Source organism: Cupressus sempervirens, chromosome 8, assembly GCF_028749045.1.
Source record: "Cupressus sempervirens isolate cs-2001-9-10 chromosome 8, ASM2874904v1, whole genome shotgun sequence".
NCBI classification, from domain to species: Eukaryota; Viridiplantae; Streptophyta; class Pinopsida; order Cupressales; family Cupressaceae; genus Cupressus; species Cupressus sempervirens.
Window position 1 is genome coordinate 42,468,230 of NC_143125.1, and position 23,151 is coordinate 42,491,380.

Genomic DNA, 23,151 nt, shown 5'->3' on the forward strand with positions numbered 1-23,151 from the left:
ACAGATTTTTCCCTGTCTTTTCACTGTTCCCGTTGGCCCAACGGTAACTTTCTTTAATTACAGACTTACTTTCCCATTTTTACCCTGTTTTGGAGAAATAGAAATAGAGTACTCCTTGGGAAGAAATCTGCCTGACTAGATTCTGTTTAAAATACCTTCACAAACTCAACTGATTTGCTTCAATTATCTTTCCCAAAACATCCCATGATCAATTCACACAATTACTATGCTTGCAGGAATGATTTTCCATTACATGCGAAAAATTGCTGTCGAGGGTAGAAAGCCCGCAGAGGAGAAGGTGATTTCCACTTTTCCGCTTTTGCCCTCGTTTTACCTTCGCTGCCCTAATCACTTTACTTTAAGCCTTTGGAAAATATAAAACTGGCTTCGGGAGTGAAAAATGGGACCCACTGACTCGCTTTACCTTTTCACAAATGCCTTTTCAGAAAACTGACTTCTTGGCTCAAAACCCGCCGAGGAGAAGTTGTTTCTGAGTTTTCTGCCGATGTTTTTTTTAATCATCTTAGTGAGTTTTGAATGATTCCCACAGTGAAAACATGGCGATACTTGAATGATCTATCCATAACATAATTCGCCTCTCTTTATTTAAGCTCGCAAACCGCATTTGTGAATCTCGGTGGAGTTTCATCTTCGGGGTGCAAAAACCCACCAAGGAGAAGACGAAACTAGATTTTCCGCCATTTCAACTTTCTTTATGTTTGGAACAAAATGAGCTGCAAGTAGTTCATCTGAAGTAACATAATTCAAGAATCTCCATCGAGCAAGGTCCTAAACTACCCAAAAGACTCATGATGATAAAGAAAACCCACCCGGCCATACAATGCGGGAGAAGGGAAAAGATGAAAACCCGATGGAGATACTTATCATTTGAGGAAGATAGGACCAACTGACTCGACCAAACTAAACACAATACAAGTTAATTTCCACTTTGCAAAATTGGTACATGATGAAAAGTGGGGCAACAGATATACATAGAAGTAGGCCCATCAAAATCATGTAGTCACACACATGTATTTCTAGATTCCCTTTGAGTATCAATCTTCTAAGCTCCTACGTTTTTCTTAGAAGAAGTGTCATACTCCCTCCTAATGTAGAAGGATCTCATAATCTTAATCATCAAAGATGTTTGCTTCAAGAGCCTCACTTTATCCATTTTGATCATTAGGGTCTTTGGAGCTACTATCATTAGATTGAGTCTGCACAATATTTGGTTGCATATGTAAAGTACCAACCTTCTTTTCTTGTAAGAACATCCTCAAACATAAAGGAAAAGATCAAGGCAAATAACCCTTATAGTATATACAAAATTACAAATAAGAGAGATAAATGTAAGCAATAAGAATACTTATCTGCACATGAAGATTCATAAATTGTCATCTTACACTATTTGAGAATAAAACATCTCCCCTTTAAAAAAGGTTCAAGTGGGAATGGAACATTGACTATTATTCTCCCCACAATGTAAAATTCCCACTCATTCTTATATTTTTGAACAATTTTGCATCAGAGCAAATATGGATTCCTTTGGCATCATTTCTTGTGTTGATTTCCCCAAATGTAAGATCTACCCCTTCTGCAAGTAAAAAAATTGATTCCTTTCGTGCTCTCATGTTATGTGTTGCCCATATCCGCACTCTCATGTTATATGTTGCCCAATGATTCCTTCCCAATTGAGACACTTCAATTTGTCGGGTTGTCTATTCAAGATGATCTTAGACAATGTTTGATCCACTTATCCAATATGGTTTGTGTTGCCCTTGCTATCCAAAATGAGCTGAAGACCTTGATGAGGTAGTTAGATAGTGGAAAGATTGAATATTATTATTCCCCCTACAAAGTATAATTTCCACTCATTTCATTTTATGGAGTCGGAACGTTTCTACCAATTTTCTTTAGGAGTAAGCTTGTAATCCACCCTATTGACAAAATGTTGTTCAACTGAATTACATATTTCCTATCTCAGCTACCATTGTGGTGACTCCTCTCCTTAGTAAGTTTTTTCTTAAAGGTGGGTCCATGATGCCTAGCACTTTTTGTATTAATTTAAACAAAGTTTTCGTTCTCAATTTCTTTAAGGTGGTAGTTAATATGAATATCTTATTTTGACAGTAAATGTACATTCTTATTCATTAAACTTAAATTCCCATCTCATACTTCCTTAACACTAAAATTCTACTATCAATACTAGAGAATCCATCTCAACATTGTTTACTCCCTCTGAATCAATATCATCGAGATTAGTGTCATATGATTTGCACAGTCCATTAGTTGACCGAATTATATCCTCATGTTCAAGGTTGCCTCTAACAAAATGTCAGGCTCTCTCTGAATCTCAATCTCCCTCTTCTTGCAATAACATTCTCAGAGGAAAAGATCAAGGCACATGGCTCTTTTTTTTTTTTGATAGGTAACACTGTTGGTATTATATTGATAATTAAAGAAACTTACAATATAGTGGTATGGCTAAATACCTTACTGCCATAACTACCCATTTCTTGGCCATACCTATGCCATTACATAAAAAGTCAGAGTATGAACACTCTGCAAAAGACTAGACCACCCATCCCAAATACAAAAGAGAACAAAACAAAATGAAATAGGGTATCTGCTTGTATTCGCCGAAGTCACCACCATCTGGTATTGTTACTCCTCGAACCAATGCGCTGCTTCCTCATGATTAAAGGTTGGTGTTGATTGGTCGTCCATCACCGAAATTCCTTGCCTCCCCCGACGACGCTTACCATTGCCCTCCCCCTCTTCTTTGAGTAGCGAGGCATCCACCCAAACTCCCTTTGATGTGGACGCACCCCCTCCAGTTAGTTCTTCTTCACTATTTGGTGGCGTAATTGTTGCCTTGCAGTGAGTGTGCTCTTTCTCAGCATGGCCTTCATGAAGCCTTGTTTATTCTCCGCTAACGCCCAAATTTGCTCAGTTAGGAACTCCACCATCTTTTTCCATCCTTGCTCTACTTTGGGGATATGGGCACCTTGTGGATTTGAGGAGGGACACACAACTAGTGGCTGAACTTAAGAATCCCCTCCACCAATTAGCCTCCAAGGCATTAGACCCATCTCAATACCTACACCTAGAACAACTCTCAATTATATCTTCCATCCCCAATAGCCACTGCCTATCCACACATGCTGCAACAACACGACGGACCTCCTCTTTCGATTTCCCCACCATCAATGCAAGCACAACAAATAGTGATGCCACATCTAGGTTTGATCTCCTCTTCAAGAATGCGTTTAGGTATTCTGGCCCAAACCTCTATTGCACGCCCTCCAGGAAAGCCAGATCATCAAACACAAATGTGTTTGAGATGGCGCGCGATAATCTGGCCTTCGTAAGTTTGCATCTGAGAATCAGTGCCTAGAGCAAAATTTGCCTCCATTTCTGTTGCGGTAGGAAACAAATGAGTTTGGCCTTCCTTCTATCTAAATTTAACTTCCTTGGAACTCTCTAGAATCGAAGTACCAAGGAAAAAATTCACTCAAGCTGGCACGCATAGAGGATTGGGTATCTCTGCATGTCGTGATATAATTTAATGCCGTTGGAAGAAGGAATCATGATGCCTTCCCCTTAAAATCACCTAGGATGAAAAGTTACATATGTGATTTAATGTGTCTAATGGCCAAACAATAATACTCTTTTTAATCTAATGCAAGGTGTCGCAGGTCCTCAAAGATTTCATTTTGGGAACCCATTGCTGCATTAGCACCCATGTTGGCTAACATGTCTGCTACCTTGTTTGCTTCCCAAAATGAATGAGGAACCTTAAAGTCATCAAATTCTAGAAGCAAGTCTTTGATCTCTTGGATAAATTTATCAAGGTGCCATGCCTCCATCTTCCCTCTCTTAATGCCATTTATGATGATCCCCGAATCCCCTTCCAAATGGATTCTTTTAAATCCTATTTTTGCTCCTAAGACTAGAGCCTCTCTGGTTGCATAACATTCTGCAATGTTATTTGTGCCATCTTGCGAGTGTTTGGCCACAAAAGTGAGAATATTTCCCTTATGGTCTCTTGCTACACAACCACACCCTGATACACTTGGGTTTCCCCTAGCCACCTCGTCAAAGTTAATCTTGATCATCCATCCTCTGGAGGTGTCCAACACACCGTTGCCCTTTTAATAGTTGGGTTAACCCTAACAAGCCCATGAACGGGCTTAAGGCACATGGCTCTTATAGTATATATAAAATACAAATAAGATAGAGACTTCGTTGATTAAATAAAATAATCAAGGATAATAAATAATTCTATATAATAAGATAAGATTAGTACAATGCAATATAGATAAATATTTAATTTAAAGATATACTTTAATCTACATTCACTTATATTCATAAGAGATTATATTACTATCTGGTTGCACATCAACTAATCCTCTTACATTTAATAATGTCAAATTGTTAAATTAAAGGATATTTTTATATTTATTGAAATAAGATAACATAATACATCTCACCTTTTGTACTCTAATAATGAATCTCTTTATATTTGTCAAATTATTAAATATCATTTTTGAATATATATATATGTGTGTGTGTGTGTACAAATATATATCTATATATATTTCTATACATCAATTAATCCTTTCTTTTTAACAATGTCAAATTATTTTAATCTCATTACTAAATTAAAATATTATCCTTAAATATTTGCATCTATATATGTTTTCATATTTAATTATATGCTTACCATATATCTATAGCATATCAATAATGTAAGGACTTTTTAACAATATAAAAGAAACTTTAAATAATACAACCCATACTTACCTTGATGGGATTGGGACTTGATGTCCTAAACAACCTCCTTGATGTGTCTCAGTGCTAAACTAGCTTGTCTTAATTACGGTGTGTGACCCTTGCTAACCATGTGGCTTATTTCCCTTGTACCTTGCATGAGAATCCTCAGAAAGGATCAAGACAAATAACTCTTATACTACATATAAATAAGAGATTAATTGCAAAAGTAATAACAACAATTCTGAAGATATAATAACAATACTCATCTCATTATTTTTATTACTTCCTATATAACTTATTATTATCTCCTTTTACTAATATATATGTTTCCATCTTCTAATTAAATACTTAAACATATATCTATTTATATATTAGTAATTTAAGGAAGTTAAATAATATATAAAAGAAGCATAAAATAATACACATATTCACTTTACCTTAATGGGATCGGCACCCGAAACCCATAACTGACCTTTATATATCTTATGCACTTAACTTTATTATTACCGGGTATGAACATTGTCCTTTAATAGGTCAATGAACCTTCGCTTTGTAAGATTTTAATATATCTTTTCCCATATTTTCCTTTCAAAACCAATAATGTGCCTTTTATCTTCCTTTGACCACTTGACGAGGAAACCTCTGCCGCACGATCATGGTGCCCCCCCCCCCCCCCCCCCCACCATAGGTTTTAAGCAATAAAATTCAAGATTAAGGTCACCCCGTCGATTGTGCACATCTTGAGGACCTCTGAACCGTCAATCTTGCAAATTTGTCGACAAAGAATAAAAAGCTTAAACTGCAAGAGGCAAGGATACATGTCTATGTCGTTCCTCACTTTGGTTGGCTTGTTTGGTTCACAGATCACCATCGCTGCACGATCATCATTCTCATCGCTGACAAGAAGATTTAGAGACCACCATTGCTGCACGATATACATCGAATTGATTTGCTGCTGAAGTTTTAAGACTTTCAAATAAGTGCAATTCACTCGAATAAAGCTGAACTCCACCATCTCAGCCACAAATTATAGAACATCTTGATTATATGCAATAGGCATAAAGAATATGTTATGTGAAGCCTCAAAGTCATAAAATCCAGCATACATGAAGCACATTGAAGTAGGAGATGACATCAATGGTTCTCTTGCACTCGTAGATGTCATTATTGCATGGGATGAATTTGGAGGGTGTGCACAAGAAATTCTCTCACGTATTGTGTTTTGCCACATTTGTCAATTTTTATATGGTGTCTTTGTGATGTGTTTACATTGTGACTATTTGAAATTTGGAATGTACCTCATTCTGCATTGCCTTCTTGATTGGTTCATGTTTTGTGTGGACAATCGTATGGTCTGTTTTCCATTCACCTTACTTTATTTCTCTCTTCCTGCATGTCCTGAAAACTAATCATATCTGCATTTTAGAGACCAACTTCTCCTTGCGGTAATTTCTGTCGAGGGTATTATCCAAAGATATCAACATCCTTACATTTGCAATGATCTGGCTCTGATACCATGTTAATTCTAGGATCGTTGCTGCAAATGTAGGATCATAGCCATTGTTATTGATGATCTTCAAATGCAGATTTGGATATCATGTAAATATGAGAGGAGACATGTCTCTATGGTGTAAACATCATTTAAATAATATTATATTAACATGAATAATAATAATATGTATTACCATATATATATATATATATATTATATACTATAATATATATATGTATCAGTGTTACGGGACTCGGACTCGCCTCTGACTCGGAAAGTCAAAATCCGACTTGGACTCGGACTCGGCGACCAGACTCGGCCAGGACTCGGAAAATCATACAAGTATAATAACGAACTTTTGAAGGAAAAAATTGAATAACATAATATAAAGTTGAAGATTTAAGATTTGAGATTCAATCCTTAATAGATTCTTGGCATGCCACATCATTTTCAGAATTCATATACATTGTAAAAAACATCTTCTAGAAATCTTTCTTTTAAAAAAAAAAAATTAAAAAAAAAATAAAAATCAGAGTCCACGTGGACTCTGCCAGGACTCGGCCGAGTCCGAGTCTAGAGGCAGATTGCCTTGGAAACATGGACTCTGCCTCGGACTCGCAGAGTCCTGGCATGACTCGGCGAGTCCCGTAACACTGATATGTATTATATACAGTAATATATATTATTAACATGGATAAGTATATATGGGAAATGATGATTACCAATAACAATAATGAACATCAGATTGACCCGACTGAAGCTATGAGTTCAACAAATAGTACAAGCAGGTGAGGTTTATGAGATGCCGGATAGATGAATTGATGACAAAGATGTGAGGAGTCGATAGGTCATTGAGGGCCTATGTAATATAAACTATTGTTTTTAAGTTTGATTGAATGAAATTGTTTCAAGTTATGTTAAAATCTGAGCTCGAAAACAGAGAGCCCCTATTTTGGTTTGTGTTAATTTTTGAGTAGAGTTAAATGCTTTAGGGAGTTTTTGTCTTGTGTCAAATGGTACCAGAGCCCATGTAATATAGCATGTAGAAAAGTTGCTGAACATGAGGCAGTCTGACACTAAGACTTGCGGGTGAAGAGTGGAGTTGTGCAAACAGATTGCCAAGTGTGAGGCAGTTTTCACTTGGAAGTGTGAATTGGTTGTGCAAAGCTCAAGAGAATCATTCAAAGTCTTGGGTGATTAAAAGCTAGGAAGTTGCGAAGTTGAATGTTATAAAAATTTAAGAGCAGCAAATGAGAGAATGAGTTCGAAGAAGAGGACGAGGTGGGTCATGAGGAGGCCTATGCTGAATTTGTTTTAGGAGCAATACTGGAAAGAGAGTAATAGGTTGTGGAATATCTTATTAAAAAAGGATATTTACAACTGGGAGGCGAAAGAAGTGAGAGCATCTCGACCGTTGGTGAGTGAAATTCAAGAACACAATGAATGTGATGGTACCTCACCAGTTGAGGTAGAAGATGAAGTTCAAAATATGGATTTGGAGCTTAATCAAGAACCCAATGAAGATGGTGTGTTAAAAGAGTTTGTTTTGAGTAGAGAAAATGAGAGAGAGGATGTATTAGAGCTACTTGAAGAAGTTGCAATTGAAGGTGGCGGTGATGAAGAACATGCTGCAGTAGTGGAGGTAAAATTAGATTTGTGTTATCAAAAGTTGATTTACTAAGAGAGGAGAATCTTTGGCGGAGGATTGTATATGGTGGATGCAAATCCATGAGAGGATGAAAGAGTAGTGACTAGAGTTGTGGATGTAATAAGAAAATTAAATGTGGTCTCTTCTCTTTGATGGTCGACTGATTAAGATGAGAGCTTTGGTTCAGGGCATGAGCATCCATTAAATAAAAAAGAAGAAGTTTGTTAGATGTTGTAGTTGCACTTGCAACTTCTAGGATATACATCTTTGCAAAGGTGGAAGCACAGAGAGGGCACATGAACAATTGGAATAATGCCTCAAAGATGCCTCATGGATGGAAGGATTGCAAGATATACACAAAAAGGATTTGTCAAATAGTTTATCAAAACTTTCAAGCAAATGAATTGGCAGGAGTATATACAAATCCCTCAAACTTTGCCAGCTTGAAATGGGGGTTCTGTAGCAAGATATAAAATCATAAGGACTCATTTACTTGAGAAAATGGACATAGGTAGGAGAATGCAAAGTTGTGGTTCACGCACATTGAAGTTTTTTTAGAACAGGCAGAGATGATGAGAACACCCATGCATTATGGCAGAAAGAAGACAGTTACAAGCTGCTTGGAGGACCTGATAAAATATGCAGAGAGAATAATACTTGAGAGAAGGGGAAGTTGAAAAGAGAGGTCAAGGGGAATGAAGAGGTGGTAGCACAGAGGGAGAGGACAAAAGAGGTGGACGATTGTGGGTTTCGCAGAAAGTGAATAATAGTGACTTGAGTGAAGGGAGTAAGTTTGCTCCAGGAGCTGAATGGGGCTGCAAAGAAGATAGCAGCTGTAAGGTGAGGAATAGAGGAACCAAGTTGCAGAAAGTGAATAATAGTGATCCGAGTGAAGGGAGTAAGTTTTCTTCATGAGTTCAATGGCTCTGCATAGAAGCTATAAGGTGAGGAATAGAGCAACCATGTCTACTAAAGTACAATATTGGACAGCGTTGCAAGGTTGAAAAGTAAGCACATAGAATCAGGGATGCACAAAGAGGAGGAGAGGATGTGAAAGAAGAAAGCCCTATGTAGAGAAAGAGATGGGGGTCCTGGGGGTGAAGGGAAGGATCAGCCTGCAGACAGAGAAAAGAGGAAGGTAAAATTTGGAGGAAGCAAAGAATATGTCATATGTGCAGATTTAAGATATTGAGGGGAATACAAAGATAGCAAAGACATGTCTCTGTCAATTTGCCCATGTTGTAGTGTAGTGTAGAAATACAAAAAGAAGAATAGCTACAGATCACAGAATCTAAGAACTCACCATAGGAGAATGACACAATCTGGTGAGGTCTGTGACAAAACCAAACAGATGAATTGATGAAAAGGATGCAGAGATTAGAGAGGCCATTGGGGGCTTGTTTAACATAAACTGGTTTTTGAAGTTTGATTGAATGAAATTGTTTCAAGTTATGTTGTGATCCCAGTTTGAAAACAGAGATTGTCTGTTTTGGCTTGTGTTTGTTTTTGAGTGTTGAGCTGAATGTTTGAGGGAGTCTTCGTCTTGTGTCAAGTGCCATGTATTATAAACCTGATAAATTTGAATAATATATTATAATTATGCATGCTATCTTACTGAAAATATGTTAGTAGGGGTTGCAGCCATTAATGGTAACCTCACATGTAAGTGAACACATTCCCTGTAAGGAGAGTTTTAAGCAAGATTATACTTTGTCAATCTATTGCTATTTATTTCTGTTATTTAGATGCATAGCCAATTTGCTGCCGTTTTATTATATTATAGAATTATGTTCTGGTGTTGTACCACTGTACTTTGCTAGGTTGTTAAGGAAACACTGGGCTATAGCCTATATGTACATTTATAATGGAGATAACGCTCTGCAAATAAGTTCCCAGATGTATTAGACGTACCTTTAATTTGGGCAATTATTAAAAAATAATAATTTACACTGAATGGCTACACTGGTGTGTATTAAGCATGTTTTTAGAATTACTTAATATCTACTTAAGATGTGCTTTCAGGCTACAATCTAGATTGACTTTTTGGATCTACAAAGGTATTATGTTCTGTTAACCACACAAAATAATTCAGATTTGAAGAATATAAGAAGATGAGAATTTCAGACATATACCAATACCATTGCAATGTGATGTCAAAGTACTGTCAATCAGACAAACAATTCTGTCTCTGCTTGATCCATGCAATTGCAAAACATATTCAGAACACAGAGATAGAGTTAGCTTCTTCCCAAATAAAATTGAGAAGCTAGCATGTTCATAGGAGGCCTGGCTGTCCTTGGGACAGTTGAGGGACGGAAGAGATACCTTTGGCTGTCCTGGGGATGACTTCACCCCTTGCCTTCCAGCCAGAGCCCTGGGGACATTTTCAAGGGCTCTCTATGTTCTAAAAACATGTTGGGAACAGGGATCACTGGAGAATATCTTTTTATGTGCCCTCATGTGACACAGTTTTCTTCCTCAAATTCCAATAACTGGTTGACAATAGATAACAAAAGAAAACCACTAATTAACATGTCATTGTCTAATCTTTGCATGAAAATTTTTGAATTCTTATTTAGCAGAAAAAATTCTTATCAAATCTCAGATGGTACTAATAACTTAAATAACAATAGAAAATAATTTGAAGGACTAAGATTTACGTTTATGCAGTAGTTTTATGATCTTCTTCTCATTTCTTATCTCCAAGTGGCTATGCCTAAAATGATAGGATATAAGGTAATAAAGGAACTTCTTGTCAAAGCATTGATGAGATTAGGTATCCTTGTGGAAAGCCAATGAAATGAATAGAAGACACACAAGTAGTAGGGCATTTCTTAACCCATTGGAACCATTTTATAGAGATTTACAACTGCAAGTTTAGCTAATAATCTTTTCCTTCTCTTCACGAGACATGAATTTGGGAATGGTACAGCTTGCAGATATTTATCTTGAATCTAATCCCGGTTTCTCTGTTTTACTTATGTTAATGGCTATGTATTATGGCTTTGAAGAAGTATGATTTTATGATATTTAAGTTTGAGCTTACTTTTCCTAGAGTTTGTTGTGTAATAATAATGTGGGGCACTCAGTGTGTAATGTGGGTTCAATTTTTCTTCACTGCAATAAGGTATAAATTAAGTAATTCATACAATTGGCATGTTTACTGTAGAAAGCAATCTAAGAGATTCTTCCACTCAGAGATGGAGATGGGCACAGCCTGATGTGACAACTTATACAACACTAGTGCGGGGACTGGCTGCATCTTTACGGGTTTCAGATGCCATACAAACTATTAAAGATATCTCCCGCATTGGTGCTCCTACAGGAAATGAGGTATCAATGGAGTTTTTAATTTTTAAAACCTAAAATGTTTTAAGTTTCTTTCACTGTGGGACATCAAAGAGTTGCTCATGACATAACTCTGTCGTTATATCTTGAGTTTTGTACATTGGCAAGTATCAAGGCTTTTTTGAAAGACGAAAAACATATTGTTTTTTTTTAATCTTATAATTAATGGTCATATTCTCAGCCTTAAATTACTTTACACAAAATCAATGTCAGAAAGTATTGTTTTGGAGAATTCAGGTTGTTAATAGTCTTAGATTAGATTCAACATTTACTCTAAATAGCCTAATTGTGTGTGCCACTTTTTGTTTGTCTATTAAATGACAAATTCATGGGTGATTCAGAGCAGCGCTTGCTAGCATGTGGGGGGCCCTCGACATTATCTAATTTTGAAGTTTATTGGAGTTTCTCTACATCATCTAATTTTGAAGTTCATTGGAGTTTCTCTACATTATCTAATTTTGAAGTTTATTGGAGTTTCTCTTCTTGGATACATATACCTGTGCTTTAATAATCACATCTGTTTTTGGGATTAGTTACATCAGGTAGATTGCTTTATTAAATATAACATCAAAATCTTTTGGTTGCATTTTAAAATTTACGGGAGACAGACAGAGAAAGTTAAACGTGTGCAGTAAGCCATAGTACATTCACATTCAAATATAATATTCCCTAAAAGGCTAAATGCAATTATAGTAGAGATTCAAGGTATTTTATTTAATAAGGAAATGTGTTGCAGGTACCTTTTGGAAAGGTTGTGAAGTGTCCAAACTGTATGATAGCCTTGGCTGTAGTACAACCACAGAATGGAATCCAGGTGAGGGCTGGGGATTTCATTTTGAAATATGTTTGTTTAGATAATCAAGGGGCATTGGCGAGTGTGTAGGCTTGGGAGGCTAAAATGATGTAACAAAATTCATGAATTATCATTTTATTCAGAGGGTGATCAGTTTTTCTTTGTTGAAGGATTTAAGTAATAGAAGATAATTAATAGTTAAGGGCTAGGATTTTAACCCTCTGTTTTGTTTGGCTATTGAAATTACTTGGTTGTGAGGTCCCCCATGATGCCTTTATATTTGAGTAAAATTATATAGTACTTGCATGCTAGTATACGTGGTCAAATTGTTACCAAATCATTTTGTTCCTAAATTTTTTTTGGACTGACTGCACTATCCGGTTCTGTTTAGGTCACTTTACTTTTATGAGTTGTTTTTTTAATGAAACATAGACTGTGTTTATAAAACTATTTATAATCTAACATTGACCGGAAAATTGTAATGCTGATGAAAAAATTTTAAAAACTCAAAAATGATTAATTGAAGCAAGACAAAATCTTGCATGTCTGTGACAGAGAAGAGAAATAGCAAAATTCGGCTGGAAAAACAGCTATAGTTCTTGGTGTACAATACTGTGGAAGGTGCAAAATTTTAGAGAAAGTCGTGTTTAATAAACGTATAAACTCCGGTTTGGCTCAAAACATTTGGGTGTTGGTTTGACACCTTTACATGAACTACAATCAGAAACCAAAGATACAAAGATTGGGGCTCCCTCACTTGTCTTAGAGTTTCTTGTTAGGCATATTCACTAACGATGCATGGATACTATATCCTACAAATAGAACCCTTGATATCCATTGAAAAAGATTGAAGCCATACTGTGCACGGATGATATATATCCCATGGACTAGACAACCCTTGAAATCTGTAATAAAAAAACTCTAGAAATTGCGTATAAAGTTTTTAGTGAATAGAGGAAAATTTAATCGTGTATAAAGTTTTTAGTGGATAGTGGAAAAGTTGAAACCGTGATTAATCACACAAAACATTGAGTTTAAATTAATCAAATTTGCTTATGAATAATTTTTTCTATTTCTACATAAGGAAAAAATTGTGAAACATAATGTTCCACAAAATTGTGATTCATTCACAATTCTTGCTTCTTTAGATTTTCATTTAACCATCAGGGTATGTTGTTATAGATTTTATATGATTTAATTGAAAACTTTTTTTTTTAAATTTCATTTTATAGCTTAAAGTTTATATCATTATAAATTTCCGTATCATTTTTTATATCTTTTATTTTTAAATTCAACTAATTCCTAGTGTTAGTATGGGTTTGAGGCAGTGTCTCAAATTATGGAAATGCCCTCTGGACATCAATAGAATTATTTTGAAAGATTTTTCTTGACCTAAGATCAATCACCTCCCCTTTGAAAGCTATCTTACGCTTCTTGGCCTAAAGACATACATTGGTATGCTTTCTAAATGAGAGGAGATAAAAGTGAAACCTTAAAATCGTGATTTTACTCATAGCATCCAATGATTGGAAATGCGGAACCATAATTCTTCTTCTATCATGCATGCCTTAGTCGAATGTTTTTTTCTTGCGGGCTGTAAAGGGCACAACATCACACATTGCTATGATTTATTTATATTCAATTCATTTTAGTTGTTGCAAGAAAAGGACAGCAGATCATACCCAATATTTTTCCACACTCCCAGATGCAAATTGACGATTTATTAACATCTCCGCCACCATATTAGTTAGCTTGTTAGCAATACAATTTGCGCATATGGCTGAGCTTGTAGTCCTCAAATGGGTTAGGAATCTCACTACATTGCCCACCTCTAAATGCAACTTTATTATGTTTAACATCTTGCACATGCATAAGTGTAATAATGTAGCATGGAATTCAGCCTCATTGTTTGTGACAACTGGTAGCCTTTTTGGAAGATAATTGACTAGTTACCATTTCTTAAGATGTTACCAGCCCTTGATTGGCTAAAGTTTCTTCTCATAGCTCCTTCAAAATTGAGTTTGTGCCATTCTTCATTTGGAGGGATCCACCTTGCACTTGCATTTGAATCCTTGTTCTAGGGGGAAACTTTGGAGGTTAATGTTTTTCAATGAGCGCTATGAATCAGATTCCTCGATGTTTGATGCAACCCTGTGAGTTTTGAACTTGGGTTGATGGTGCTACCTGCAAAACAGGTCCACTTTCATGAAAGTTACCAAGGGATTTTGGTGGTTTTGGATGTAGTAATGTTGATATCATAGTGGCACAGCGGAGCCTAGGTGGCGGTCTACTCATCTCAATTGAATTCAATTATGCACATGTGATCCTGAAGAAGCATGGCATTTTCAGCAGATATAGCAATCTGCGTCTGCACATGTTATGGGATCCTAGAGTTTGCGGATTGCTTTAGGACAAGCAATCTTTGGGTGGTGAGGATTTGTAATGTCCCCATTTTTAATAGAATATTTTAATTAGGTTAATTAATTGAATGGTCCTAAAAATAAAATAATATCACAAGGATTTATTTAATTAATAAAAATGACCAAATCATATTAATTATCTGTAGGTGTTTGCCGTGTCGACACTCTTTTGTAAACCCTCGGGACTTTTGTCTGAAGGGGTATTTATGTGCGACATGTAGGTAGTTGTTAGTATGCAATTTGGATTATTTCTTTGTATTTGCGAATTCCTGTTGAAGTTCTGGATTGTTTGCCATTTCGGAAGTGGAAGATCTTCCCTACTCTGCTATTCGATTTCAACAAGATTCAACCGTTGCCCTATTCCGTTGCTTGTAATACTTTGCTCGGATCTAGAAAATCAGAGCACCATCTTTGCCTGTGAGTTTTAATTAGAGTTTATTTGTATTCAATATCTATTCATGATTGGCATCTATTTGATGGATTTGGTTTTCTAATATTATTTGCATATAAGTTTGTATTCTCTTTCCAATCTTTGTGCAACACACCCCATTTTGTGCACTGTATGAAATTTCCATCCACCATGCTACCTTCCTTTGAAGTCCTCCCTCCATTCATCGTACTACCTTCCTCTGAAGTCCTCCCTCCATCCATTGCACTACCTCCCTCCGTACTCTCTCTAGCCACCATACTACCTCCCTCCGTACTCCTCCCTCCATCCACCGTAATACCTCCCTCCATACTCCGCCCTTCATACTATACTACCTCCTTCCATACTCCTCCCTCCATTCACCATACTACCTCCCTCTGTACTCCTCCCTTCGTACACTGTACGCCAACATGCCAACATTTTGGTACACCAACCTCCCACCTGGACAGGAACATTTATTAACTAAATCAGTTAATTAAATAAGCCCTTGTGACATTATTTGATTTTTAGGACTATTTAATTAATTAACCTAATTAAATATTTTATTAAAAATTGGGGACATTACAGGCAAATATAAATATTCAGATTGAGGCGAACTGAAATCTTCTAGGCAAAATCTACCATCAAACATCTTTATGTGTGCCCCATTAAAGGAAACTATTTTTCTTAAGGTTGCAATTAGTATGCTATGGCATGTGCCATATAGAAAGAGACCTAACACATGCTTGGTGGAGTTGGTAGAGGTGGTGGTTCTTTGGGGGCGACTTTTCCCTTCCAAGTCCCATAAACATCCCTTTAGGATGGGGGTGGGGGGGCACGCTTCCCCTTGGCTATTGAGGAGCAGTATTATTTTCCCCTTGTCCATTGGCTGGATTCATCTTTCCTCTTGATAAGGATATGTTCAATGATTATGCTTTTTTCAAGGTGGCTAGGTATCGTATTTATTATGATATTAACAATACAAGATTCCCATTTTAAGATTGGGAATTTCACAATAGATCTAGTAACTCACATCTAGTATCAGGTGTAAGGGAAAATTACTTATGGTAAAATTACTAGAGAACCATGCATGAATGAAATAAAATCTTGTGAAGCTTGGAGCTTCACATATCGGAGAGAAAATATTTATCAATAAGAAAATTTCTACTTTAATATAACTTCTTCTATAGTTTTATTACCCCTTATCATTGTTTATCTTCAATGACATTTTTTTTACAATTGTAAGGTAGGTTTTGGAACAATCTTTTTATGTTAATTTCTGATTCTATAAAAAATATGATAGGCAGTTGACTATCTCATCCATATGGGAAGGATTAAAAAAAAAGAAAAGATTGCAGACATGCTTAGATCATTGTTCTTGAAGTAATCAAATCAACCTTTTCTTTTCTAAGTCAATCTTGATTATGAGTAATTGATAAACCATTTTGATTTATCTTCAATATTTATGGTTTGACAAGTGACATTGCATTATCAATTATCATTAATAGTCTCAATTCTGTTTCCAATTTTGTACATTCTGTGGAACTTTTGTTATTTACACACACCCACACATATAGTGCTATACATATACATACATAGTTATATGGTTCAACATAACTCGAACATGAAGTTCAAATTTTGCCAAATATCCAACGGTTGCAAAAAAGTTGTTGAAATTTGGGAACAATTTCACATACAAAGTTGATGTTTTAACAAAGTAGCTAGGGCACAAAGGGTGACCATTTTATTTGTAGATGCGACACTGTGAACAAAGGAGAGGTTTAATTCTTAATCTTGATTTCGAGTAATTGATAAACCATTTTGTTTTATCTTCAATATTTATGGTTTGACAAGTGAGTCTCAATTCTGTTTTCAATTTTGTACATTTTGTGCAACTTTTGGTTATTTTGATGTAGGAACATCTTGAGTCTTTGAGCACTCTTGCATCAACCAAAAATAATTCTTGTTTTCTATATCAGTCTGTTGTTTGCGAAGTAGTTGTTGTTGCTTTTGTTTTCATGTTGTGTGCAGTTGTCATCATGTTGAGGACCTATCCTAGATCCTTGTCCTGAGTGTACAAGTTCTAATGTTCCTTATTTCTTGAGTTCTGTGCCATTCTTTGTAGTCCCTATTTCCTCCTATCTTCATCCAACGAAGCGTGTTGTTTCGATTGGTGCGGTTTCCTTTGCTTACGTGGCGTCTTACACAGTTGGGAGCAGACTCCTAACACACGTGTGGACCTACCTTTAAGTGCGCATGATTTAATATTGTCCTTTGCGTGGATTTTGGTTTTCTCTTCCAAGTTTGGACCTATATTGTAATTAAATGCTTGACTAGCCAACTTGTGGCTTAGCTGGCTATAAAAGAAGCTTGGTTAGATGTAGGAAAGTATGATTGGAGTATGATGATTAGAGGATAGAAGATAAGGGATGTAAGTAGAGGCTCTGAGATTGTAGATTCTTATTTTGTATTAAGGTTGCAACCTGGAAGGCTTCACAATTGGGCATGTTGTGGTTTCTTTATATGTGAATTGAAATAACTACACTTAAAAATATGCTGCATCTAGCCTTGTGTTCTCTATTGTTTCATTTATAGCTTCTGTGTACATCTCTGCATAGGGGAGTGTTAAAAGGTTTAAGTTGAGTTTATTCCACATGTTTTTGGATGATTGTTACTCCTTGCATGAGGTGGTATCAAAACAAGTTTTTTTTTGAGGCTTGGATCCTGGAGAACCTTGTTGAATTTGGTTGTAGTGTGGTAGATCTGAAATTTGACCTATAACTTGTAGAAGGTTATGATCTTGTAGGAACTATTGTCAAGATGGTTCATGGTAGAGGAAATGCTGATAATGCTATTATGGACATGTTGAGGTAGATTGTAGTGAGACTTGAAGTTGTTGAGCTCAAAGAAGTGGTGTGCATCTTGAAGATGTTAGTGATGATGAAGAGGCAACACCAAATCCTAACCATGAATGTGAGATTGAACAAGATGAGGAAAGACTTCTGAGAGTTTTGTCTAGGGCGAATGCTAGACCTGCTGTTGAAGTTGCTTCCTATGATGGAAGACTTGAGACTAATGCTGTATTAGATTGGATTGCCGAAATGGATAAATACTTTGAGTATGAAGGTCCTCTTGATAATAAGAAGGTTAAGATGACAGTCACAAAGTTGAAGGGTCATGCTTCACTTTGGTGGGATCATTTGCAAATGAGAGACAAAAAAGGGGCAACGAAAAGATCAAAACATGGGTAAAGATGATTGGAAAGATGAAAAAGAAGTTTCTCCCTATGGATTACCAAGTTAATTTGTTGAGGAAAATGCAAAATTTGAGGCAAAATGACATGAGTGTGAAGGAATATATTGAGGAGTTCTACATATTGGATATCATATCTAGACATGTGGATGATGAACTTGAGAAAGTGGCTAGATACCTGAATGGTTTGAGGACATCAATTCAAGATGAGATTAGCTTTTTTAAGATGGACACTATAGAAGAAGCATATTGGTACACTTTGAAGGCTAAAGAAAGATTGGCGAAGAAACATGATCAGAGACAAAGAGGAAGAGGTGGGAGATTTCAGAGAAGTAGAGGGAAAACTTATGGAGAAAGTAGAGATCTGCTAGCGTAATGCAAGATAAAGGAAAATCAAAATGGAAGGAAGAACTTGTTAGTAAACTAGGTAATTACACTAGAGGTAGCTATACTGGTTACTCTAGGAATAATAATGGTGGCAAAAGAGAAGAAAGATCTTGGTTTAAGGGTACTTGTTATAAATGTGGAGAAGGACATAGAGCTTTTGAGTGTACTAACTTTGGAAAGAAGATTGGAGGTAATAGCATAAGCACTTTGGCTTGTGAAGAAGTTGTTGAAACACCTAATGAACTTGAAAATGGTGAGAACCTGATGTTAAGAAGGATCTTGTCGAATGAGGAAATTGATGGAGAACCTATTTTGAGAAGTGTGCTCAAAACCAAATGCAAGATAGTTGAAAAATGCTGTTCAAGGTAATCTTTGATTATGGACGTTCTGATAATTTGGCATTTGAGGAGTTGGTTAACAAATTGTAGTTGCAGAGATTGAGACATCCTAAGCCTTATCATGTTGCTTGGAGCCTTGGATTCAGAAGGAGCATCAATTACTTGTAAGTGAGCAATGCCTTGTTAAATTCAAAATTGAGAATTATCATGATGAAGTCTTGTGTGATATTATGTCTATGGATTGTTATCATATTCTTTTGGCTAGACCTTGGCAGTATGATAGACAAGCCTTGCATGATGCTAGATTGAATTAGTATACTATTTGGGTAGAATGAAAGAGCCAGAGTATGTTTGGTTGAAGGTAATCAATTTGCTAGAGATATGAAAGAACAAAATGTTTGTTTGTCTTTGATTCTTTGAAAGACAGAGAAACAAGATGATTTAGAACATGCACCTGAGATTGAATCCTTGTTAGCAAAGTTTCAGACATTATTTTTGATAATGTGCCTGATGGTTTACCACTTGTGAGAAACATACTTCATTGTATGGATTTGATACTTGGAGCTAGTTTGCCTAATAAAGCACCGCATAGATTGACACCTGATGAAAAGGATGAATTGAATAGACAAGTGCTAGAATTGCCCGAGAAGGGTTTGATTAGAGAAAGTTTGAGTCTTTGTGCAATATCTGGTGTGTTAGCACCTAAAAAGAATGGAGAATGGAGAATGTTCATTGATTTTAGAGCTATAAACAAGATAACAGTGAAATATATATTCCCTTTGCCTAGGATGGATGTTATAATGAATGGTTTGAGTGAAGCAAAGTATTTTACCAAGACAGAGAAACAAGATGATTTAGAACATGCACCTGAGATTGAATCCTTGTTAGCAAAGTTTTAGACATTATTTTTGATAATGTGCCTGATGGTTTACCACTTGTGAGAAACATACTTCATTGTATGGATTTGATACTTGGAGCTAGTTTGCCTAATAAAGCACCGCATAGATTGACACCTGATGAAAAGGATGAATTGAATAGACAAGTGCTAGAATTGCCTGAGAAGGGTTTGATTAGAGAAAGTTTGAGTCTTTGTGCAATATCTGGTGTGTTAGCACCTAAAAAGAATGGAGAATGGAGAATGTTCATTGATTTTAGAGCTATAAACAAGATAACAGTGAAATATATATTCCCTTTGCCTAGGATGGATGTTATAATGAATGGTTTGAGTGAAGCAAAGTATTTTACCAAGATTGATTTGTAAAGTGGCTATCATCAAATCATAATTAGAGGAGATGAATGAAGAACTTATTTTAAGATTAGTGAGGGTTTGTATGAATGGTTGGTTATGCCTTTTGGTCTAGCTAATGCATCTAGTACATTTATGAGGTTGATGAATGAGGTTTTGAAGAGATTCTTGGGTAAATTTGTGATTGTATCTCTAGATGACATTTTGATATTTAGTAAGAGTAAAGAACATCTTGAGTATGTTAGACAAGTATTGTCGAGATTGAAAGAGGAGAAATTGCCGATTAATTTGAAGAAATGTTCATTTATGAAGGAAAAAATTGTGTATCTTGGTTATGTCATTTCAGCTGATGGTTTGGAGATGGATCATGCAAAGTTGACAATTATTCTTGATTGGCCTACACTTAAGAGTGTTGGAGAGGTAAGATCATTTCATGGGTTGCCAAGTTTTTATAGGAAGTTAATTAAAAATTTCAGTTCTATTTGTAATGCTATGATTGAGACTATGAGAGGAGATAAAAGCAATTTCAAGTGGACATGTGAAGCACAAAAGAGTTTTGAAACATTGAAACAAAAGATTGCAAAATTGCCTACACTTGCTTTGCCTGATTTCAGTGAAGCTTTTCAAGTTGAATGCGATGCTAGTGAAAGTCCCATTGGAGCTGTTTTCAGTCAAGAAGGAAGACCTATAGCGTTCTTTAGTGAGAAATTGAATGATGCTAAGAGAAAATATTCAGTTTATGATCAAGAATTGATGCTTAAGATTTTGTATTTTGTACTGACCATAAAGCTTTGCAGTATTTGGGAAGTTAGAATAAGTTGAATCAGAGACATGAAGTGGGTTGAGTTTTTGTAGAACTTTTCCTTTTCATTCAAATATAAGAGTGGATAGTCAAACAAGGTTGTTGATGCTTTGAGCAAAAGAAGGAATCTGCTGACAGATTTGAGAGTTGAAGTACTTTGGAATTAATTATTTAAAGTATTTTTATGAAATTGATCCTAATTTTGCAAGATCCTTGGAAAGCTTTTAAAGAATAGATGGTGAGAGATAAGTGGATTGGTTATTTCATTCAGGAAGATATGTTGTTTAAGGGAACTCAATTATGTATACCTAGAGGATCTATGAGAGAGAACGTCATGGAGGAGAAACATAATGTAGGACTTGCTGGACATTTTGGAATTGATAAGTTAATAAAATTGATTTCAGATAGTTAATTTTGGCCGCAAAATTATAAGATTGTGCAAAAGATGGTGAGAAGTTGTAGAATTTGTCAAGCATCTCAAGGAACTAGTCAGAATTTGGGATTGTATTCACCATTGCTTGCACCTGTTAAGCCTTGGGATGATATCAATATGGATTTTGTTCTTGGTTTGCCTAGAACTCAAAGAGGTAATGATTCTATTTTTGTAGTATTGGATAGATTTTCAAAGATGACTCATTTCATACCTTGGAAGAAGACATTTGATGCTGTACACATGGCTGAATTATTCTTTAAAGAAGTGGTAAGGTTGCATGGTTTGCCTAAAACTATTGTTTCAGATAGAGATACTAAGTTTACTAGTTATTTCTGGAGGACACTTTGGAAGAAGCTGAATACATAGTTAAAGTTTAGTTCTACATTTCATCCACAAACATATGGACAAACTAAAGTTGTGAACATAATTTTGGGTAACTTGTTGAGATGTTGGTTGGAGATAAGCCTACTAATTGGGATTTGATTATGGCACAAGTAGAGTTTGCATGCAATAATTTTGTAAACAAGAACACTAAGAAGACACCTTTTGAGATTGTTATTGGAATAAATTCTAAGGGAACTACCAAATTGAGAGATCTGAAACTTGACATAAGGAGAAGTGCCAAAGCTGAGGAATTAGCAGATTTCATGAAGGCTTTAGATGAGGAAGTTGAAATGAACTTGGAAAAGAGTAATTTGGAATACAAACAGAGCGTTGATAAAAGGAGACATAAATGTTTTGAAGTTGGTTATGAGGTTATGATTGATTTGAAGAAGAACAAACTTCTAGTTGGTACCTACAACAAGCTTAAGATGAAGAAATTTGGTCTGTGTTAATTGTTTTGGATCTCTGCAAATGTAATAATATTGCCGTTATAATTGATATTTTTCAAATGCAGATCCCAAACTCTTATAAATGTAAGAGTAGGAGACATGTCTTTATGATTAATCATTATTAGTTAATATATATTAACAATATAAATCACAATATAACATATGATTTATGTATATGTATAATATATTATATATATAATATTATAATTATACTACACACATATATATAATATTATAAATATATATTATATTATATATACAAATATATATTATATTATATTATATTATGTATACAAATATATATATATATATATATATATATATATATATATATATATATATATATATATATATATATATATATATATGTATGTATGTATGTATTAACATTGCATCTTAAGATTAAATCAATCCGATTGTAGCTATGATCTTAACACTCCCTCTTAGCTAGGGAGGATTTGTTATGGAACACAATATGCTCTCAAGCATATGGAGATATATCATCTCAATGTGATATTTACAGATATCAACAAAAATCCATCAACTCACAAACACACACACACACACACACATATTAACATATATTACATATGGAATTTACTTCAATTCTCTATGACGCTAAATTTCTCAACACTCCCTCTTTAACAAAGAGTGAATTAAAGAAATTTGATTACAAGACTTGAACACCACCTTAAGCGTGGTCTCTGATAGATTTAAGTTATGGTGTTCGGCAAGATCCAACCCAAAGAACTATAACAACTTTCATGGTGTCCCGCAAAATCTTGCCTGAAGAACCATGATAAGTTGGTTATCAAGGTGTCCGGCAAAATCTAGCCTGAAGAACCAAGATAACACTTGGTCCAACATAGTTTTGTGTTAGGAGATAGGTCAACTATTAATAAGATCGTCACCTTACAATAGTTATCTTCTATTCGTTATCATAACTTTTGCTACTTTGGGACACCAACTTAATGAAG

At 35.5% G+C, this 23,151-nt stretch overlaps 1 protein-coding gene across 1 annotated transcript in view; it reads left to right on the forward strand.

Annotated features, from left to right (window-relative positions):
• Window positions 1-23,151, forward strand: part of LOC149541485 (Pentatricopeptide repeat (PPR) superfamily protein) — a 131,467-nt gene that overhangs the window by 9,037 nt on the left and 99,279 nt on the right. The window contains exons 2-3 of the mRNA XM_089796738.1: window positions 11,086-11,249; window positions 12,001-12,078. Coding sequence (XP_089652864.1) covers window positions 11,086-11,249; window positions 12,001-12,078 — 242 coding nt within the window. The remainder of the gene's footprint in view (window positions 1-11,085; window positions 11,250-12,000; window positions 12,079-23,151) is intronic.